The sequence below is a fragment of the Aspergillus brasiliensis genome, assembly GCF_001889945.1.
Source record: "Aspergillus brasiliensis CBS 101740 unplaced genomic scaffold ASPBRscaffold_6, whole genome shotgun sequence".
NCBI lineage: Eukaryota > Fungi > Ascomycota > Eurotiomycetes > Eurotiales > Aspergillaceae > Aspergillus > Aspergillus brasiliensis.
In genome coordinates this window covers 1,662,748-1,678,075 of record NW_027137447.1, presented here as the reverse complement: position 1 = coordinate 1,678,075, position 15,328 = coordinate 1,662,748, and the positions used below count along the sequence as shown (strand labels likewise).

Below are 15,328 nucleotides of genomic sequence, written 5' to 3'. Positions count from 1 at the left end.
TACTCCGTACAGAGTAGTAGTAGTGCACAGATGAGAGTGATGGATGGTAGCCAAGGAGGGGGGAGGAGGAACTCTCTTATTCTTTATTACTCGTTATCTTTCTTTCTCTCTTAAAGTATGAGGTTTTCGTCGGGTTTCATCTTTCGTATATGTACATTTTAACTGTTGATAAATTCATTAAACTATTAAGTATACTTAGCAGATAGACCTTCCCAATAGTCAAATCTCCTCTCCCTTTAGGTGTAGGTAACTCAAACCGAGCATCAGTTTCACTTGTTTCATTTTCCGAAAGTCTCGCTTCGAATTCCTGTGGCAACACCAGATGGATCAGGTGGCTTACATGGCGGCGCGGCGCTTGCATTGCATTAGGCCCCGGTTGCCGGTGCCCAGGATGAAATAGATCAACTTAGACTAGGACTAGACTAGACTCTGTACTTACAACGCCTCCTTCGTTCTGCTCGGGTGCTTTAAAAAGAAGCAACATCGGGTGTTCGGAAATAGGTCCAGAACACTAGGAGATATTATTTTCTTTTTTCTAGTTGAAAGATTGGGTAGGCAATGTTCATTGTCATGTTAGCATGGCTATTTTTTTGGGCTCACCATACTGCTTGGTGGTGGTGGCATTCATGGACAGGTCTCGCCGCTGCAAAGCATACAAGAAATATTGCATAGTCCACAGTGGGCAGCAGTGGCCCTGACCTGCAAGAAATGGATAGTGATCTGACTTGCCTGCTGAAAAGGGCAAAATGTCTCGGATGAATGGATTTGCAGCTTTTGTTCGGTCAACTCAAGTCCATCCGTCAGTCAGTCACCGAATACTTGGGCAGTCAGTACACAAAACGTAACTTGGCAGAAAAAAGGGAGTCCTTTTCGATGATCAGCGCTTCCTGGCAAGGAAATACGAGGCATTCAAATGTGTTTGTCGTGCTTTTTTTCATGATTTTTGACTATTCGCACCATCGCCACACAGAACGATGATGCTGCAGCACTGCCGCACTGGCGTGTTTCTCTCTTAACTTTGGGTAGGAGGGACCTTTGGTGCCCTGACTATTGATTCCTGGGGTGAGGCATGCCTCGCCGGTTAACTCTTGAGACTATTCTCCGTAGCGCGTCAGTGTTTGTGCCTGGTGTTAATAATAAGCATCGTAAAACTATCCTGAGTGGCCGGGATTACACTGCACATTGAATAGTCTTCGATGATCCGAAACTTTTCTTGTACAGTAAATCAGTAACACTGTGAGCTACTTTTTTTCAGGCGACACTTGTGGTGGTGGGTAGGAAGCCAAACCCACCTGCGGTCTGTTGATCGGATTTGTCAGAGCGGACCACTCGCTTGCTTGCTTTCCACCCACTTCCTGCACCGCCTGCAATAACAACAATGGCATCATGTACTTACTTCCTGAGTATCTACTCCGTGCATACTGGACCTCTGCGCCCCCCCCTCTCTCCCAGCTATTCACTAAATACCAAGTGGTTCCCTCCTTCCTGGCGACTCCGACGAAAAGCATCACGTAAAGCGGTCGAGATGGCCCGGAACGGGCTGCTTCCCCCCCTATCGGCACCGGTCACGGAGCGAATCAGTAATCACACCATTATTACTCCATACACTGATTTAAAATCGAAGCTTCCAATCAGCAAGATCGTCTGCACACTAGACCGGCTCGTGGTGCCTAGCGGGCTCCAGTCCAATTTGCCTGGAAGGAAAATGGAATCGCTCTCGGTGGACTTGGGAACGGACTAAGAATGTTCTATAGAAACGCTTGGGAGTTTAGCTCGCGCCGGGATCGCCCCCAGAACTCCCCGGCAGGCTATGCGACGGGGACTGGCCCAGTCGTCCTCATAAATTACCCTTAGGGCGCCCCCCATCAGGTACAAGTACCGAAACCGAATACGTGCTGGAATTAATTCATCTCGATCCCTCCGATGGCCTACGGTTACCGGCCTGCTGTTAGCCTGCGTGGGAGGCGCCAGATGCAGCGGGCCTCTCTCCATAGCAATATCGGGCGGACAACATCCCATCTCGGGCGCTTGCTCGAGAAGAGCGCATGGTAATCTGACGTCTCCAGTCAACAGGTTCTGGTGACACTCTAGCGGGTTCTAGCTCGGGGTGTTAATCCCAAACCGCCAATATTGGGTCCATTTCTCCCCATAGTAGTAGTGGCCGTCGGACTGGGTAGTAAACCAGACACCGAGGCCTTGCGGATCCTCGAAAATGACCTCGCCACTTTGGTACTACTATTGCGGCAATTGCACTTTCGATTATTAGTGGAAGGTGATGGGTCACCAGGCTTGGTCTCGATGCCCTGAGGGAGCGAGATAAAAAAAAATAGTCAGGGGACAATGGTTACCTACCTAACTCCTGTATGGTAAGTATCGGTTTCCCCGAAATGGATAGGGTGAAAATTTTAGATAGTCCTAGGTCCCCGTTCGTATATCGGGGAGCCATGGAAAGCGCTCGAGACTTGCGTGTCAGGTAAATAGAGGGGAAATGATGGGAATTGGGAAATGTCATGTCCAGATGATAATTATAGCACGGGGTAATATTAACAGCTTTCTCCGTACCTGCCTCGAAATGACGGCTGCAGGGAAGGAGAGAAAACTGGACGGGAGCACCGCTAACCGCTCATCAGGGGTCTGCTAAATTCCGAGTGACAGGTATGATCTCCCGGCCAGCGTAGGGGGTCAGCCGGCAATAATCTCCCTCCGACGGAATGACTGACGGGCATCAGATTGGTGCTGCACGGTGATGTTCTCCAGATAATGGTCACTGTTGCCTTGATAGGGATTTTCTCGAGAAGAAAATGGGGTCGCATAACAGTTGCACATCGACCAACGGAGCAACAGGAAAACTGCAAGAGCTTGTGAACCCAGGAGCTTCCCCTATTCGGAGCGGTGATGAAGCTATAGGGCATCCGTTACCCACTCCAGGCGGATCCCGAACCCACCATAGTCTGGCCCTAGGGAGTAGGGACGCGTTGGAGGCTTGCAGCTATCCCGGATATGAACCATCAGTCAGGAACCTTTCGGGACCACTCAGCACAGTCGTTTTTTTTCTGGACTAGATGGTTTTTTCGATTTCAGAAGGAAGCCAAGAGGCAGAGAACTGGCCTGCGATTGTCCGGAAAACATCCGACAACGAAAGGAGGATGCGATCTTCGAACCGGTACGTCATGCGTGATGACAGACCTCCGCCCAATTTAACTTTCCTCGTAAGTACGTAGACCTGCTCCTGAGGAAGTCCAGTAAGTAGGTAGCCCGTGCTGCCGGAAGTGGCAAGAGGGGGGAGGGGGAAAATTTCGAGGCGGGGTGAAGTGTCCTGAGTGCTCCGGTATCGACTCTCAGGGACGGAGAGACACGTTGACGGAGAGTCTGAAACATTGCGACAGGGGGAACGGACCATACCGTCCGTGATATGGCTTGGCTACGGAGAAGGGGTTTGACGATGACGCGGAGGAGGTAACCACAGGAGGCGATGGTTTATTAATGGATCAACAAACCTGGGGATGACAGGGAAGAAGGGGAAGCACAGGAACAAAGAGAACGCCCCAAGGAAGGGAAAATGAAATAGAGAGTAACACCTGATGGAATACTGATAGTTGCTCTAGACCAGGGGGTGTGATTTTTGTCAGAGCACGTCAAGCAGGGAGGAAGGTGATGGAGGGAAAGTCCTTTGAGTCAATTTTCCAATTAGCTGGGCCTCCGTACTTCCATTTCCTCTAGCAAGCAGCGACACCAGAGGGTCCAGGGGGTGACAGAGGAACCGCAAAGGGAGGGGGATGGAGAAGGAGGAAAATACGCTGTAATACTGCTAGTTGGAACGAAGGGAAATGATAGATGGTAAATTAGTGCTCGAGGAAGGTACCGGATGGGCGGTGCAGCAGAACGGAGAGAGGAAAAGGTACCCCGTTTCTTCTACTAATACTGAATAGGTACCTGGCAGCCACTCTGCTGTCGGTAGAGGTACTTAAGTACATGGCAAGTACCAGCCTACTTACCTATCCAAGAGTCATCCGTATGTACAGCAACATCAGCAACCTGAATCGATCTCCTACCGTCCCTACGAGACTCTGACGAGGGTGCACTATTCCAGCTTCTTGCTAACTATTCAACTAACCCCCATTGATCTCTCCCATTCATCTGGTGATCCACCTTCCTGCTTTTTTGGTTGGACAAATAGTTAGCATTGCTTTTGTTCTTCCCTCTTTTTTTATTATTTCCACTTCTTTGGTTATCTTTTTCTTTTCTTTTTTGTTTATTATTTATTCTTGTTTCTTGCATCTGCATACTCCATTCCTATTGTTCGCCCTGTTCCTCCATCGGATCCTGTTCCTGTTGGACTCATTCGACCTGCCTGGGTGTTTGGACCAATCAGGATCACACTCCCCTTTTGGGCAAAGCCTCAGATTCTCCATCTGCGAATTTGTTCCCACTTCTTCCACTTCCCAACGCTACCCGGACTCGCCTTTTTCCCTTTTTCTCTTCTCTCTTTTTTTGCCTCCCGCCACTTAACGAGCTGTGCAGACAACACGCGCAACGGGCATAGACAGCTCAAGAGGAGTAAAGGTGGGCAACCGAAGAGCAGGCATCTCCGATCAGCGACGGCCGTCTTCCCAGTGACTTCATTATCCGGTGATATCAGGATCAAGGTTCTCCCACCACCAAAAAAAAGCAACGAAGGCAGAACCAGGAAAAGGGTAAAATAGCAGCACAAAATATTGAAGGAAAATAAGAAAAGCTACAGCAACACCAGAAACGAAGAAGGGAAAAAAGGGAAAGGAAAGAAAGAAAAAAAAAAAGTAAGAGCCACTAGCGAAGGGCATCCCACTGGATACCTTCGATCTTCCCCGTCCGCCGTCCCGTTCCCCCATCTGACTCTCTGGATTACGGGAATCCCTTCATCCCATTCGCTCTCACCTTGGTTGTCTTTCTGTCTCTCTCGCTCTCTCCTTCGTGTGTGTTTGGTTTCTGTGGTTTCGTTTCTCTTTCCCCCCTCCCTTCAAGAGTCGTGCCAGTCGACTCCATACAATCTTGACTATTTTGTGTTGATCATCCATCCTCTTCCCCCCCATTCGACCTCCATTTCGGGTAGGGTGGCCCTTATTTAACATTCCTGGCTATTGTCCCCCTACCATCTCCAACCACAACCTCTGACAGTTTCATCTATTGTTGGAATTAGGGAGGCAGTCAGTCCGGGTGTTCCTGACTTGGGGCAAACCGCTCTTTCTCGTTGCTTTCTCTCCATCACATTTCCCGCACGATCTATCCAGTGCAGTGCAGCAGAGTGCGTTCAGCCATCCCCATCAAACCTTTTTAGTTTTCTTTTCCTTTTCCTGTCTCCCTTCCTTGGGGTGGTGGATTGGCGGAAGAGCAGAAAAAAAGACCAGACCAGACCGGACCCGACTAAGCGGTCGCGGTGTTGCCGGCTTTTCTTTCTGCGTGCCGTTTTGGCGGCCGTGCCGTTCCCTTTCCCTCTTCTTCCTTTCCCCCCAGCAGCACCAAGCAGCAGCAGCAACAACAACCAAAGCGTGAGATTCCTCTGGTGTTTCTGCTACTTGCTCGTTCCTCGTTTTCCTCCTTCCCCCTCACTCCTCCCATCCTTCCTCTCTTCCTCTCTGTTCGGCCGTGAAAAGAGCCTTGGGCACTGCTTATCCATCCCAGGTAGTGGCAGCTCGTTTTCCTTTTCCTTTTTTCCCTTTTTCTATTTTTCCTTATCTCCTCCTTCCCCGTGTTAAAGCTCCCGTTGATTTTCCTCTTCTTCCTCTGTTCTTCAATTTTTCCCGCACCTTATTTTCTTTTTTCCGAGTTCTCCCTACCCTGCCTTCTATCGATGCCCCTAGGGGTTTCAAGAAGCAAAAGACAAATCAAAGAAGAAAAAGAAAAGAGCAAAAGAAAATAGTGCCTAACAGTTTCATGCTAAAGGATACGACGGCCATTGATGACCCGATAGTCACGAGAGAATCATTTCAGCAGCTGTGAGCGATTTTGCTTGTTTTTTTCTTCGGTTTTTGTCGCTTCCACCGCGCTTTTCCTCTCCGCAGTCACCAACGATCGGTCACTCCCTGTCCCCCTCGGAAGTTGACCCTGTCTTTTTTTTTTTTTTTGCTACGATTCCCTCGACTCGTGGGAGTTTCGCACGATCCAAACCAAACTCCTCGACCAAGCGTGGTTCAAGTTCCTTCCTCTCCGCTAGTCTTCCAGCGCCTGTCCGGTCGCTCCTATGTTTGAGTAGTTCCGCCAGTCACAACAGTTGCGATCTCATTGAACGGGTTTCGTTGTGTGGTGGATCTCAAGTGCCCACATTCCTCGGTTTCATTGCTTCTAGGGATTCAACAATTTTGTCGCCGCCATGAGCTATCAACAAGCCCAGGACATGTACCACGATAACTCCGCGGCGCGCTCGCCTGGCTCCCAACGCCACCAGCAGCCGCTGCACCGTCAACCCTCTCGTCAGTTTGACGCGTACGGCCCTATGCCCGTTAACCTGTATGACGACATGGCTCGTTACGACTCCGGTCGGCTGGAGCGCCTGAACTCGTCGCTGCACAATAACTCCTACGCCTACGATCTCGCGGGTTCCCAGACCTGGAATCCGAATGGCTTTGCCAATGCGCAAGCCCTTGGTGGCATCCGGTCGGCTTCGACCAGCCTCAAGACCACTTCGCGCACTGGCAGGGCGGGCTTGCCAACGGTATGTATTCAATGGAATGGATGAAGGAAAAAGTCGGATGGGAACTGGCGTGACTAACAAAACGAGTAGACATGGCTTGATCAGCAGCCTGGCATCCCGAGTCCCTTCTCCAACCTCGGTCCCGGTCCCCTCCAAAACAGCGCGATGCGCCCGGAAACCTCTGGTCCCTCGGAGGCGGATGATGAGTTGATTCCCACCGCTATTGTCATCAAGAACATTCCCTTTGCGGTGAAGAAGGAGCAGCTGGTGCAGCTCATGACTGAGCTCAACTTGCCGCTGCCCTACGCCTTCAACTACCACTTCGATAACGGCGTCTTTCGGGGGTTGGCTTTCGCCAACTTCACCTCCGCGGAGGAGACGGCAACCGTCATTGAGGTCCTCAATCACTTCGAGCTTCAAGGTCGGAAATTGCGGGTGGAATACAAGAAAATGCTGCCGCTGCAGGAGCGGGAGCGGATTGAACGTGAGAAGCGCGAGCGTCGTGGTCAGCTGGAAGAGCAGCATCGCCCCATGGCGACCTCGCAACTCCAGACTCAGAGTTCCATGTCGTCTCTCACCTCGCATCTTCCCGCCACTTCCCCGTCCCCCGTCTCCCAGCGTGGCCAAAAGTTGGGTAGGTGGCTTGACATCCTTGTGCTGTATTTTTTTCTTTCTTTTCCGCATTTCGCTAACCCGTGCGACGTATCTACAGAGGTCGACCTCAACGATAGCACCACGCTCTCGTACTACTCCCAGCTTCTTCTGTTCAAGGAAGATACGGCGCGTGACACCCTCGTGTTCCCGCCCAACCTGTCTCCTGTCCAGCGCCGCACCGTTCATACACTTGCTCACAACATGGGCCTAGGCCATGCGTCTCGGGGATCGGGCGAGCAACGGCAGGTGCATGTCTTCAAGGTCGCTCCTGGCACCAATGTCAGCCCACCCCTGTCGTCCATCCCTGCCGCTGTCCAGCCAGCGGAGACGGCTCGTCGTGGACTGAACCGCGCCGCAACCATTGATTTCAGTGAGTCTCGCAACGACGGACCCACTCATTTTAACACTTTGCGCGGTCAGCCTTCTTCTGGCTTCCTGGGAGTCTTGGACTCCCCCGGCAACTTTGGCAACACGCAGAATCTTCGAGCCGCCAAGTCGTTTGCGGACCTCCGCTCATACACTCCGTCGCCCGTCCCGTCTTCTGCCAGCTTCCCTGCCGCATTGCAGTCTAACGGTGCGCGCCTGCAACACTACGATGGTGCCACGAGCGCCACTTCCAACACCCCGACGCTTACGTCCGCGCCCTCCGGCTCCTCCCTCGGTATGCAGCGTGACGACAGTCTGTTGGTGAACAGCCTCAGTAGCCTCTCTCTGGGCACTGGAATTGGTGGGCCGAATGCGAGCCCGAGGAGATTGCGGGGTATGTTCTCTTGGGAGCAGCCAGAAAGTCAGCCCTCTAGCGCTGGTCCCATCGGTAGTAACCGATCCATCGGAGTTGGATTTGACGGTCAGTCACAGGAGCGCATGCCCATTAGGCAGCCGAGAGGCCCGATGCCCGAGAAAGGTCCAGGTTTTCGACGCCAGAACGGACACCAATCGCGCGGAAGCGACGAGTTACGCACCAGCTCTGGTGTAGAGATTATTGTGGAGTAAACAACTTTTTTGATGGGAAGACGAAGACGACGAAACTTGTTAGATTGCTTTGCCGCAAGATGCATACGACTCTTATATCACGAGGCCTGATCCTGTTCTGCGATTATTGGCTTACGATTCGATGAGGGATGACGAGATGACACTCAACCGAGAGAACCAAAAGAATATTTCTCTGATCTAGCCAAGTTTAGACGTTATTTTGGGGCAGCCCAGCAGGCACGCTGTTTGAACGCAACCTTTTTTTATATGCTTTTCTCTCTTGTTTCGCGGAAAATAAACACCTCCCCAAAAAGAAAGCTGTGGACTTTTTGAGACGCGGGCGCCTTGCATGCAGGAACATTTTTTTTAACCTATATCTTTTTTTTTTTTTCTTTTCCTCTTTTACTTTTTACCTTCTACAAATTGTGTCGGCGGAAAGCAATATAAAACCCAATCATCAACACCTGGAAGGCTACGAAGGACGACAGCAAAACGGGATCCGGGATATCTTTGTGTGCCCACGGCGAGAGATATGACTCACCAGCATTTGCATTTAACCTTTACTTATCTCCTTCTATCTATTTGTTCTGTCACTTTGTATATGGGGCAATTTGCATCATTTAATGTTTTTATTTCTCTGTCAGACGTGTCCACTGAGCTTTGTACTCTCACTCTCCTCTAATCGTGTTTTCTGGAACCACTGGTGATAGTGGAGTGGAAGAAATGACGGATCGCGTTGTCGGCATGCCACACACGTATGCAATGTGGTTGTCGCCGAGGACGAGTCCATTCATGTTCCTTACGGATTTTTATTCCCTGACCTGCAGGTGTAATTCAATATGTGATGACTTGCATGGCGTGCGTTAGGGGAGATACGGTGGCGAATCGAATGGGCGGATATTTGCATTCTTGCAGCTTCATGAAAGGGGGAGAAGAGTTTGATGCTTGTGGGTATTTCCTAGGGATGAGAATGCCCGGGCAACTATCTAAGTCTGTGGTGTGGACAAATGACAACTTTGCAATATGTCCGACAATGATGACGTCTCGTGATTTATCCCCATTCCCGATGGCGGTCTGGCTCCGGATTATATTTCCCTGGTTAGGTGGGCTCATTCATCCCTTTCCTCCTTCCCTTATCTACTCTGCCACCCACCCATACTAGCTACTGTTGTTTTCTGTATTTATATGTTGGCTCTCTCTCTCCCCTTTCAAACATTCTCTCTTTTACCCTGCTTTGATTGATCAGTTTATCACCTTTTTCAGTTGTTTGTTTACCAACCTCCGTCATGATCATGGTCGCTTCGGGACTCAAGTTAGACTGTAGTATAGTATATATATACTAGGTTATAGAGACGTCATTCAGTTGCTCAATTGCATCATTTCGGTTTAGTTTCACGTACCAGTAACTAAAACTAGTACTACTGCTTAAGATAACTACTAACTAGTAATTGCCAGTAATAGTTATAATGCTAGTTAGTAAGTAGTAGTTCAGTTATTTCAATATATGTTAGTGGTATGTATTGTAGATTGCATTGGAACTACGGCAACGTAGTAGTACCTAGTGCTAGCTAGCTACTAAAGCACTAATAAAGTCAAGTGATAGATAGTTGTGATATCAATCAAGCTCGGATATATATATGTACGGACGTACATACTTAATGATCATACTAGCATTTATTTTACACAATTAGGTTAAGTAAAATCTACTAACTACGTACTCACACCATACAACATGTAACAGTACGACTGGTATAAACCCCACCCATTCATTCACTCACATATCATTAGGACATGAATGAATGGGCCAGATAGAGAACAATAGGGGAAGGGCGAATAGAATAGATAAAAAAAAAAAAAAGGGAATAAGAAAGTAGAGACTCGTACAGACCCGTTGATATTAGTAAAAGACCAGAGTACAGAAACATAAAGGGGTAAAAACGAAGAAAAAGAAAAAAAAATCATGGAAATGAATAATAATAACTTTCCCACTACCGAAACATATCCCCTTTTTCCCATTACAGCGCCCTTGGAAAATTTGACATGAAACACGGAACACAAAAAGACATCAAGCTGTCAGGGGAGATAAATACTAATAATAAAATGAAAGATGGGGGGAAGCAAGGAAGAGCTTGGAACATAATCATCTCGAGCTTCACAGCGTCACGAGAATAAAGGTGGGCTTTTTTTGTTCGTCAGAAGGACGTGACCAGATTTCCTTTACCCCCTCCCTGGTCGGTGTGATTTTGCGGAGAGGTGGAGGTAGCATCATGATCACAGTAAAGATCCCGTTCCTAGCTTTTTCCCTTTAACGATCATCAATCACCAAACGCCGGAGTTCGTCGGGTATCCACCATCATTTAAGCCTCAGTCTTGTTCTTCTTCTTTTGCTCCACCTTCAGCAAGAGCGCGCGGTTGATGCGCGGCAGAACACCTCCGAAGGCAATAGTGGCGCGGATCAGGGTATCCAACTCCTCGTCTCCACGGATGGCGAGCTGCAGATGACGCGGAGTGATACGCTTGACTTTGAGATCCTTGGCAGCGTTTCCAGCCAGTTCGAGAACTTCGGCAGTCAGATATTCGAGAACAGCGGTGACATACACGGCGGCTGCGAACGGGATTTGTCAGCATGGCTGAAATGGAAGACAAGGGAAGATGCGCCTTCTGTAGGCTTAAATGAACGGGTCGTACCTTTGGCGCCAACGCGCATCTTGTTCTGGGTGTTATTCTTCAAAAAGCGCTTAACACGGCCGCAGGGGAACTGTGATCGAAGGATAATGTCAGTGAATGAGATTGATATTAGTAGGCAGGCGCGAATAGTGCGAAGTGAAGCTTTGATGTGAAGATGGACACGGGAGGGATCGTGACCGCCACCTTCCCCACCGCGTCGCCTGAACTGTCACAAGCTGGGGCCGTGTAGCTCCAAAAGAGGCATTCTTTAAAAGAAAGAGAAGTACGCGTGCTTGTGTGAACGTAAAGGCGATCGCTAGGGGTAAAGAAGGCAAAAAGCGAATCCCCAGGCCATAACGGCTTCAGCGGCATGTCGTCGCCAGACAGCATGGGATGGGTCGAACGTCATATGTCTGCCAGGAGAGAAAAAAGACGAATACGGACCTGCAGACCAGCCTTTGCGCTGTGGGACTTCTGGCTCTTCCCCGCAGAGTCCTTGGAGCCGGCCTTTCCACCGATAGACTTTCCCTTTCCACCAGGCATTTTGCAAAAGCGTCGACAGTTGGGGCCGCAGGGGCGAGAATGTCGCGTCAGTCGAGGATTAGAAGTGGTAGAGCGTGATGGTGGATGTTGGTGCGATCCGATGCAGTAGAGGCACGCGCGTTGTTGATGGATGAAGGAGTCAGAAATGTCAGAGCCATCCTGGTCGCTAAAGACGGGCGTCGACCGTAGAGTGGCGCTAGTCCCATTTAGGAAACCTGCTCAGCTTCCAACCACGGAGATGTCATAACGGGCGAGGTCGTCGTTGGTAGCCGTTGCAAAGGCAGCGATGTACGTGCTTCGAATCTTCATCTCCCGTCATAATCCCAAGAAACATTTCAGCCGAAGCACTGTTGAACCAGCTTTATCAGGTGCATGGGACTGGGGCTGAGCGTCCACGCCATGGCTGGGTAGAGTCATCCAGTAGTCGAATCCCCAAACGCCAGACACACCACACTTGTAAGCAGGAATATTTGCATCAGTATACTTGAACCAATAGGCCTAATCCATGGACACAGGATGGAAAGGCCTCCAAAACGTAACGTGGGAGGTTTGCACACGTTCGTAGCGATATAGCAGAGGTTGGCAGGAGAGTGTGCAGACCATGATAGTTGCTCAGCGCATTATCTAAGCAACCAGGTGATCTGTGCCTTTTGCCTTGTCCGGGGGCTTTATGCCTGAGGCTGCAATAGGCTGTAAGCTGCCGATTCAGGTAATAAACCCTGCTTATCCTGCTTATCGGCGCTATCTTCCCTCGCGCCTTACACTGATACGACTAAGCCGAGGGAGGTAAAGGCCAACCACGTGACCCTCACTATCAGGACAGCTGTCCGACTTCCCCGGGGCTCCAGTTCCGCAGATCGAGGAAGTTTCTGTCCTTGCGCACGCCTTCCCCGTCTCTCCCCAGTTTCACCTCATCGTGTGCTGCTCCTCACTTTTCAAGTATTCCTGGTCTCAGTACTACCGGCAAGATGGTGTCTCCTCAAGTGTAAGTGGATTCTGCGTTATTACTACACGCGACATGAATTACCATGGTTTGCTATGTTGTGCGGCTACTCGAGGAATAATCACTAATCAGTCGTCTGTTATGCAGTACAAACCTGGCCATCATCGTGGTGATGATGCAGCTGGCGAAGAAGGTTCCCTTCGAAGACCCTGATGTCCTGATGCTGGTCCGTGGCATGTACATCCTGTCCAACGTTCTCATCCTGGGACTCTACCTGTACACCCAGACCAAGATCAACAAAAAGAATGGTATGCTTTCTATCATGCCTCGATCAAGCTACGATCTTCTAATTTTTCGTTACCAGATCTGACTACCCTGAAATACGTGGAGCCTGCTCCTATGGGCAGCAGCGAGGAGCCCCGTCCGGTCACCACTACCAATATGGAGTACGACAAGCAACAGCTGCGCCAGCTGATGAGGAGCCAGCTGATGGGTGTGGGTATGATGGGTGTGATGCATCTCTACTTCAAATACACCAACCCCCTCCTGATCCAGTCCATCATCCCCCTCAAGGGTGCCATCGAGTCGAACCTGGTCAAGATCCACGTCTTCGGCAAGCCTGCGACCGGTGACCTCCAGCGTCCCTTCAAGGCCAGCAACAGCTTCATGAACCAGGGCCAGATCAAGAGCGACAAGGCCTCCGTTGAGAACGCCGAGAAGAACTGGAGGGGCGGTGTCAAGGAGGAGTAAGGTGATAGAACCTGGGGATGGAGCGCGAGGATGATTTCCTAGGCCTTGCCTCCTGTGTATTTATAGATGTGGTTTCAATGGAGTGAGCGCAAATTCGCCTTGGATTTGCGTATTTCTGGCTTCACAGTAGCTTCTTGGCTTCTGTGAAGGGGGAGACCTTTATGACTATGAATGTTGTCGATATCGTTCGCAATGACCTCTTATTATTAATATAATAGAACCACATCCGTGGTGACGTCGTGTTCTATAATCACCCACACGGCAGCATGACTCAAAGGAGGCGAATACGTAGATAATTAGGACTCCCTGCTGATAAAAGCTTCCAAACCTGGTACGAGCTGAAAGGATGCGGAGTGGCGAAGTACTCTGTACCTGCCGATGCCTTGTAGTCTCCGGCTTGTGTCTCCTGACAGCCCAACATCGGTGGCCGGTGAAGACAATGAGGACATTTCTAAGCAATACGGGCTGTGGCCACACCGTGTCAGTTGCTGGAAGTAACCTGTTGCATTTACCCCATGTAAAGCTGGAGGTTGGATGGGGCCACTTTGCAGCACTATCGACGCGTAGTAGAAAGTACTAGAACCATCTTCCGGTCTCCGAGACCCCTGGACATTAACATGCAAGCATAATCATGAAACTCGAGTCAAACCACAGCCGTTTGGATTGTGCTACACTCCAAGTCATGTTGTCGCTAATTGAATAAACCCGAGCACTCCGTTGTGGCGTGGCAACATACTACTCTTCGTATGTACTAGTAGTGACAAAGTTTGGTGCACGAGTTATGCTACGGTACCAGCGATGCTATTGTACCAAAAAGAAATTGGGAAGGTTCCAGCCAGTTAATTCCCAATTCTAAGCCACATGCATCCGTTATCATGCATTTGACATATCGGATTCGTCTGTCTGGTGCCGTGTCTAACTCCGTAGAGGCCAGAGCATCATGAACATGGGTACCCTCAGCAATAATATGCATATTGCATGCTTTGTGCCCCCCTCATCGCCCCCCAATGGAGCCGTGGCTTTCAAGCAATTAGACGCGCGCCCGGCCGAATGAGATGAACCGTTGGAGCCATCATCCCACCGATCCCGCTCCAGAAAGAAGAAAAAAAAAATAAAAACAAAAACTATGACCGAGCGCGTGATGTCCGGTGAGGACTCCGGTGAATTGATTTGGGTGACGGGAGAGACCCAAAGAGGGGCCCAGACAGCAGAATGCATCAATAATCCATAATAAGAATTGGGGAAAAAAGGCAGACGGTACCGCCTTTTGGGGTCCAGCCACGCGACTCCAAAAAGGAGGGGCACGGGATTAATATTATTCCAGCACCGGGATCACGGGCCGAAAGCGGCAAGGCCGGCACTGCCCCTCTTTTTGGGTGGTGAAAGACTTGGTAGCTAATAGCAACTAATAGTAGCTGTAGTATACTGCGTAGTACTTTCTGGAGTGACTGGACAGACTGGCCGCAATGGGCTGATAGTTACTACTACTACTACAACGACTTCCATTACATCATCTCATCCACCCGGTTCCTCGTCTCCGCGGCAGTCTACGGGTAGGATCGTAACAAAAACCCGGGGGATAGACCCATCGTCCCGAGCTGGAGTTCCGTATAACCTAGGTAGACAGTAGCAATTGAACCCGAAGCACTGGCAAAACATTCTCGAGATGGGAGGAAGGAAGTAAGTGAGTACCCGGCGTGATGGAGGGGGAGCACGCTCATTGGCTCGTACGGCAGCTGCCGAGGGGGAGCAGGAGATCCAAATATCGTGAGTCTCCTGCTTTGCCCGGTGTATGAAACCGGAAAGGGCTGCTGGGGAACTGGGGAGCGGCGCAAGCCGGGATTCCCAGAATCCCAGCTGACAATTGACCCATCTTCATGCCGTGGCAGAGCTCGAGGTAGCTTTTGCCCCGTCTGTCTCCCCGGTGTGCGCATTCGACTGGGCGCGGCAGCTGTGCCTCCTCCAGGAGCGGAGGGACCCAGCAGAAGGCCTGACCTGGTCGTTGCGTCAGTCCAGAGTTCCACCCTTTTTCTACTTCCCCTCCCCCGCCGCTGCTGAACTTTTCCTTTCCTCTCTTTTTACTTTCTCTCTCTTCCTCATCATCCCATCTCTCTCTTCATCCATCCAATTCA

General features: G+C 50.2%; 3 protein-coding genes across 3 annotated transcripts; 2 read left to right on the top strand and 1 right to left on the bottom strand.

Annotated features, from left to right (window-relative positions):
- Positions 1-6,346: 6,346 nt before the first annotated feature.
- On the top strand, positions 6,347-8,314 carry ASPBRDRAFT_196235 (putative R3H domain protein; the record flags this gene model as incomplete). Its single annotated transcript, XM_067620968.1, has 3 exons — positions 6,347-6,688; positions 6,758-7,301; positions 7,380-8,314. 3 exons carry the CDS (start codon positions 6,347-6,349, stop codon positions 8,312-8,314), a joined length of 1,821 nt encoding a protein of 606 aa, XP_067479367.1.
- Positions 8,315-10,650: 2,336 nt separating this feature from the next.
- Positions 10,651-11,503, bottom strand: htz1 (histone H2AZ; the record flags this gene model as incomplete). Its single annotated transcript, XM_067620967.1, has 3 exons — positions 10,651-10,898; positions 10,982-11,051; positions 11,405-11,503. 3 exons carry the CDS (start codon positions 11,501-11,503, stop codon positions 10,651-10,653), a joined length of 417 nt encoding a protein of 138 aa, XP_067479366.1.
- Positions 11,504-12,348: 845 nt separating this feature from the next.
- Positions 12,349-13,393, top strand: ASPBRDRAFT_43515 (PHO88 family protein). The gene is made up of 3 exons (XM_067625010.1): positions 12,349-12,488; positions 12,594-12,754; positions 12,811-13,393. Exons 1-3 carry the CDS (start codon positions 12,472-12,474, stop codon positions 13,194-13,196), a joined length of 564 nt encoding a protein of 187 aa, XP_067479365.1. The 5' UTR covers positions 12,349-12,471; the 3' UTR covers positions 13,197-13,393.
- Positions 13,394-15,328: the final 1,935 nt, after the last annotated feature.

Bases quoted from the DNA above. Each gene is read 5' to 3' on its own strand.
- ASPBRDRAFT_43515 (XM_067625010.1), top strand. The intron at 12,755-12,810 runs GTATGCTTTCTA...TTTCGTTACCAG, and splicing joins CAAGATCAACAAAAAGAATG to ATCTGACTACCCTGAAATAC.